The 6,973-nt window shown below is 41.8% G+C and overlaps 1 protein-coding gene across 1 annotated transcript; it reads right to left on the bottom strand.

The window, feature by feature from the left end:
* Window positions 1–4,274: 4,274 nt before the first annotated feature.
* On the bottom strand, window positions 4,275–6,555 carry LOC309500342 (extracellular superoxide dismutase [Cu-Zn]-like). Its single transcript, XM_082171915.1, has 2 exons — window positions 6,193–6,555; window positions 4,275–4,996 (listed from the first exon to the last, which is right to left on the bottom strand). The coding sequence occupies exon 2, from the start codon at window positions 4,979–4,981 to the stop codon at window positions 4,343–4,345; it is 639 nt and encodes a 212-aa protein (XP_082028041.1). The 5' UTR covers window positions 4,982–4,996; window positions 6,193–6,555; the 3' UTR covers window positions 4,275–4,342.
* Window positions 6,556–6,973: the final 418 nt, after the last annotated feature.

The following is a 6,973-nucleotide window of genomic DNA, read 5'->3' as shown; positions in this document are numbered from 1 at the left end:
GGAGATTACAATCAAGCTGCTATTAGCTCGATGAGCTGCTATTTGAAAAATGGCGGTGACAAGTTTCTGTTCGTCTTGTTGGTCACGGTAACCCCGCCCCCAGCCCCTGACGCAAGCGGTTCATACTTCTAGACCAGCAATGTTTTGGTGCTACTTAAGTACCACTTTTCCTGGTTCAGAGCTGGTGCTTTGGGTGTCGAAAAACAAAGAACCGATTTGAAACTAGGCTCTAGCTCCGAACCAGCACCAGCACTGCCTTGGTGGAAAAGGGTTAACAAGTCAGTTTATTTGGCGAATTAAACTTGTGAGGTAACGCAGCGCTGTTTCACTTGGTCTACACTATCACACTAAACTGCATTTGAGTGTGTTGAAAGTTATAATGTTATTCTATGTGTTTGTTTGTCTGTATGAGACTAGCAGTAAGCTAGATGAACATTAGAATAACATACTGATCATATTCTAACATTTCATCATGTTGAGCTATATAACATTGATTACTTTTATGTACATTTGCTCACCTGTCTAATAAAGTGCATGCAAGACGTCTCTGTCAAGTCGAAGTTTGTCACGGACGTGGAGCTCTCTGCATCTCGAAAACACCACGCCGATATTGATCCTCGTTTTAGTTCTCCTTTTGTCCCAAAGTCTGCTTGCCATGGTCCATAATGCATACGTCAATTTCGGGCCAATCGGACCTTTCTGTCCACCTTTCACGAAGCACATGGTCCAATTAATGCAGGCCCTCTCGCACACATAGACAGACATATGGTCAAAGTGAACCAAAGGGAGGAGAATTTCGCACTGCAAAAAGACACACTTGGAACCGATCTAGAACCCTGCGATCCGGGATCTAGAACCGGGGGCCCCTCGACTACCAGGGTGGCGAATTTGGAGGCGCTGCGACCTTTCGACCCCTGTGTTTCCGCCCTCCCACGTGCAACTTATTCAGTTCAAACTTCACAGGCGCTTCCAGGTCAAGGGGGTCTTTTTCCGGCCAAACGAGCGGACGGGGACACGGAACTCTAGAACCCGTCCCCGGGGCCCGTGACGAGACGCATGTGTCAATTTCGGGCCGATCGGGCCTTTCCATCAAGTCGTTTTGCTGAAACACATACTTAGAACCGATCTAGAACCACCAAATCCAGGATCTAGAACCGGGGGCCCCTGGACTACCACCGTGTCGAATTTGGGGTCGCTGCGACCTTTCGACCCCTTTTGGCCCCTGTTTGTTTGACGTCCCACCTGCAACTTATTCCATAGGGCTGTTGGTGGCCAATTAGCGCGAAAAAAGGTCAGAGGGACACGGAACTCTGGACACCGTCCCAGGGGCCCGTGACGGGACGTATGTGTCAATTTCGGGGCAATCGGACCACTCTGAACCTCGTTCGGCCCCTGGAGGTGCTAGGGGCCCGAAACTTCATAGAAAGCTGCCTCACACGGCCCCCAAAAACATACAGAGAGGGGAACGTCTACACAAAAAAACACTTGGTGGTTAGGGGTCAAAATAGGCACTTCGTGGACTATGAGGAAGACTATGGTGAAGTTTAGGTGGTCAGGGGGCATCATAGGCACTTTGTGGCAATGAAGAAGAGGATAGGTGGTTAGTGGTCAAAATAGGCACTTCGTGGTACTGAGGAAGACTATGGTGAAGTTTAGGTGGTCAGGGGACCCCATAGGCACTTCGTGGCAATGGAGAAGAGGATAGGTGGTTAGGGGTCAAAATAGGCACTTCGTGGACAACGAGGAAGACTATGGTGAAGTTTAGGTGGTCAGGGGACCCCATAGGCACTTCGTGGCTATGAAGAAGAGGATAGGTGGTTAGGGGTCAAAATAGGCACTTCGTGGACAACGAGGAGGACTATGGTGAAGAGTAGGTGGTCAGGGGACCCCATAGGAACTTCGTGGCAATGAAGAAGAGGATAGGTGGTTAGGCGTCAAAATAGGTGCTTCGTGGCACTGAGGAGGACTATGGTGAAGAGTAGGTAGTTGGCGGACCCCAAAAGCACTTGGTGGACCTCCCCGTAGTGCACTGGCACCCCCAGAGGCGTCCACACAGGGCCTATGGTAATTTATGGTAATTTTGGCCACTTTATATGCGATTTTACAAAACGTCCACGTCACCATTAGGTTAAGCAGCTCGTGTCGTCCATTTCGAGCACGCGGACCTCCGAGTGCCTAGGCCGACAATGGCAACTTAAATGAATGGGAAAATTCCCACGAACAGCCTAGTTTCCCTTACTAGAGGTATTTCGGATTTCATGGAAGGAGAGCTCGATTGCATACAGAGAGGCCTTAAAAGCTGCTAGATCTGCTTATTTTTCAACCCTATTAGAAGAAAATAAACATAATCCAGGTATTTATTTGAAACGGTGGCTAAACTAACGAAAAAGAAAGCTTCAAGCCCAGAAGTTTCCAAGCAACACAGCAGTAATGACTTTATGAACTTCTTCACTTATAAGAGTGATAATATCAGGGACAAAATTATAACTATGCAATCGTCTACTACAGTATCGAATCAGGCAGTGCATTGTAGTCTCCCTGAGGAAAAATTTGATTCATTTATTGCTATAGGAGAGGAAGAATTTTGCAAACTCGTTAATTCATCTAAATCGACAACACGTATGTTAGACCCTATTCCGACTAAGCTACGTGGAGAGATGCTCCCAGAGGTCATAGATCCTCTTCTTAATATCATTAATTTGTCTTTGTCTCTAGGATACGTACCAAAAACGGTTGCCCTGCACGCTTAATAAACAAACTACAGCTAGTTCAAAACGCAGCAGCTCGAGTTCTTACCGGCGACGACTCGACGCCGGCGATATGTTATGCCCTAAATTAATGCATGATTAACTAACTGTATTTTTCTATGTACATTTTTTTGAAATACACTTTCTGTAAAGCTGCTTTGAGACAATATGTATTGTGAAAAGCGCTATACAAATAAATTTGAATTGAATTGAATTGAATTACCAGAACCAGGAAGTATGACCATATTAGCCCGGTTCTGTCAACACTGCATTGGCTGCCTATTAAACATCGTACATAGTGCAAAGCACTAAATGGTTTAGCTCCGCAGTACTTGAGCGAGCTCTTAACGCATTATAGTCCTTCACGTCTATTGCGATCTCAAAATTCCGGCCAGTTAATAATACCTAGAATATCAAAATCGACTGCTGGCGGTAGATCCTTTTCCTATTTAGCACCAAAACTTTGGAACAGTCTTCCTAACATTGTCCGGGAAGCAGACACACACACTCTGTCAGTTCAAAGCTAGATTAAAGACACATCTTTTTGACCTAGCATTCACATAATACATTATAGACTTCTATAATTCAATGTTAGGCTGCATAGATTTGGTCAGCCGGAACCGGGAACACTTCCCATAAATCCTGATCTACTCGTTACATCATAAGAAGAATGGCATCTACGCTAATTTTAGTGTCTTTGTTTATCCCGAGGTTTTCCCACAGCCTGCCGGATCCAGGCCGTATCCAGATCTGACGAAGGACCTTCGCCTGGACCCGATGACAACGCAGTGCTGAAGTGCCAACTTTACCACTCTACAGTTAAAGCGTTGGCGAGAAATTCATTTTGCGTACCTACCCCGAAGTGATCAAATAAAATACTGTATCAAAATGTATAAAGGAAAGACCAGTACTTTATTTAGGCTTGGTTTGTAGGGAATTCCAAACCTGCGCACATATATTGAAACGCACATAACTATAGAACCAATTCTTAATGCGCATGTGAACGCCATCAGCGTTTCTCACAGGTTCTCGTTTATAGTCTGTGTAGAGAGAATGGTGTCGTCTTGGCGGCCCCTAATTTTATAACAAATGATCGTTGCTACGGAAGCGAATCAATCGAAACTAACTTTAGCTGGAAAATAACTTTATTAAGAACCACTATAAAGCCAAAACAATCTGTTACCTTAAATTATACGTTTTATCATATTTAATAAAATCTTATGTCAGAGGTTATGTCTACCTTCAACAATAAGGGTGTCCTCCCCTGAGATGTAGCCACACCCTCCAGTGTCATATTGCATCAACCAAAACCATTTGATCATTTAAAGAAATAGTGGATCTTTAAAGGCCATTGTCATGCTCTTAAAGTGTTAACCCATTGAGCACAGTAAATCAAACTAAACGGCCCACTTTACCTGCATTCACCCTACATTTATTTTTAAGAGTGCATTTACTATTGGAAGCTATGGCCAAAAAGCCTCTGAAAAGACCAAGAGAAAAAACAAAACAAAAACAAACATGGGAATGTTCATTTTATGAAATATACTTTAATGTAGGACACATACAAAGAATACACAAGGAAAATCATGATTATCCTATTTGAATCTACCTCCACATTTTTCCTTGGGGGGCACTTCAGTCTTCTGCCACAGACTTGGAGTAGTAATACCAATCACACCCAAAGCAATTATCTGTCCAGCACTCTCCTCATCTGAATCCATTCCCGGATCATCCTCCTTCTCATGAACCACCACCGCACGTCCCAGAATGGAATAAGGCCCAAAGAGCTTGGCGTCTGGAAGCGTCAGGGACTGCCTTATAACTCCTTGCTTGGAAGCAAAGTTGCCCAGGTCTCCAGGAGGGTGGTCAACGCCGTTTGGATTGTAATGAGGACCAACAGTGATGCTGCCTTGACTCAGGTCTCCATACCGATGGACGTGCATGGCACGCTCTTGATGATCGTTGGCAGGCAAACCACGGAGGTTGATTTTCACTTCTAAATCTCCATTGGGGAAGAGCTGCTTGAAGAGGATTTGCCCAAAGATCTTTGGCTGGTTACGTGGCAAATTGGGGCTGGGAGTTACTTCACAAGTGGCATAGATTGTGTTGTCGAACTCCACGACTTCCGGCTGTGGAGCTTCGGCAGGCAAACAAACTGGATCTTTGGAGAACTCTCCTCCTTGTATATGCAGCACCAGCAATATCAGAGGGAATATTAGGATGATTTTCTCCATGTTGATCTTTAAAGCCTACAATGAAGAGTGGATTCAGTGAAATCATGCCGTTTGGTTTAAGAATGTAATATTTTTTGATAAAAGGTCAATGCTTTGTTGCAGGGAGCTTTGAGAATGGAAGTTGCATTAGGTAAAATAGCACAACCAGATTAGTTTGCAACGGAAAACCATATCCCAGACAGCAACATAGTGTCGGCCCACATCTGGGCCGTGTGTAATCCATGTGTACCAGATGTGGGCTGGATCTGGGCCGACACCATGTTGCTGTCTGGAAAACTCTATAATTTTTGCATTGCTATGTACCCTTGTGAAAAAAAAAGCACTTATTGGCATTGGATGTGTACCTGTAGTATCTTGAAAATACAATAATAATAATAATAAAAAACCCTGTAGGTCCACTTGCAGATAATAACATTGATGAATTATAAAAAGCCACTAAAGTGTCACACCTGCCAGCCAAAGTGCTTATGATATATACACACAAACATGAACAAACCAATGACATACAGGTGGATGTAATGCAGGCAAAGGTTTATGGAAATGGAAAAGGTCTAGGGAGAAGTGCCCTCTGGTGGCTATCATAGCGCTTCTGCTGGCAGGAGAGACATTAAGTACATGTACACAAAAAAAAGAAGAAAAAAAAAGTAATGTCAAACTAAGAGTTTTACTTTAAAAGTACATTATGTTTTTAAGTAGACTTGCTATTCAATATTAAATATAAAGTTCATGTTTCATTGCATGTATATTTTTAAATGCATTACATAAGATGAAATATAAATTGTATTAAAATATATTTTAGTTGACCATAAATGCACAGTAAATATCAGTACATTCAGCAGTGCACTTTAACCATATTTCAAAGACAATACAAGTAATTATGAAATGGATTACAAATAAAGATGTACTTCAGTCAAACAAAGGACTGCTTAATATACATTTAAAATATGCATAAACATGCAATTAAGTCTGAAAACTACATTACATTCTTGCACTTAAGTATATATTTTTTTATAGGTTTAATTTCAATAATATGCACTCTTCTTTAAAGCATGCTAAAGTGTACTTCTTCACAAGGACAGGTAAAATAAAAGACAATATCTATACTTTTGCTTTAACTTTTTTTTTGTTGTAACCTACTAAATCAAGTCAGTTGATGGAGAAAATGGAATGGAGAAAAAAAACACAAGCCTAAAACAGCAAAGGTGCATCACCGTATAGCTGAAAAGTTGTCTTCAATCCGTGTGGAGCCTGAATATTGCAGTCACAAAAATACTACAACACTTAATCTGTGTGCAGTCCTGACCTGGGGTTGAGAGAATGTTCCTTTGCAATCACACTTTTGGCTGCTCTTTTAGGAACTCATGTTGAGCTACAAGTTAACCATGATAGTCTGTTAGTCACTAATTAAGTTCACCTGTGTTTCATTTAGCTCCCTTTGTTTGCCTGTTTATATATAGCACTCAGTTTATTCAGTTCTTTGTCTTGCATTGCACAATGTGTTCTCCAGTGTAGATTATGTCCATTGTTTTGTGTTTATTAAAAGAAGTACTGCCATAGATTCCTCTTCTCTTCATTTGTTGGCTCATTTGTGACTCATTAATTCTTAGTGTACAATTCCACTTGACGTTCATGCTTGACACCACTTCTTATAGCAGATATTCATCTCACATAAGTGAATAGCAGACAGTTCTTCTTTTTCAAGAAACCATTTCTACAGACTCTGATGTACCAAGCCTGACAATTACACATGCAATTGGACTGTTATTTAATTGTCTTTGAAGGCAGAAGTAAACATTTCTAAGGGAATGATTCTTCTATGGCATCGATGTTAAAATCGATTGATTGAATGCAGGTAAGGTGGGACACTTTTTGTTAAACGTGTCATTTAGATTCAGTACCTAGATGTTTATTTCTTTTTACTACTTTTGTTAACTTTAAGGTCCGACTTTAATATTTAATTTTGAATAGAGTTGATATGTGTTATTTGCAAGG

The sequence above is a fragment of the Leuciscus leuciscus genome, assembly GCF_965113295.1.
Source record: "Leuciscus leuciscus genome assembly, chromosome: 6".
Taxonomy (NCBI): domain Eukaryota; kingdom Metazoa; phylum Chordata; class Actinopteri; order Cypriniformes; family Leuciscidae; genus Leuciscus; species Leuciscus leuciscus.
This window is presented reverse-complemented; position numbering and strand designations above follow the sequence as displayed.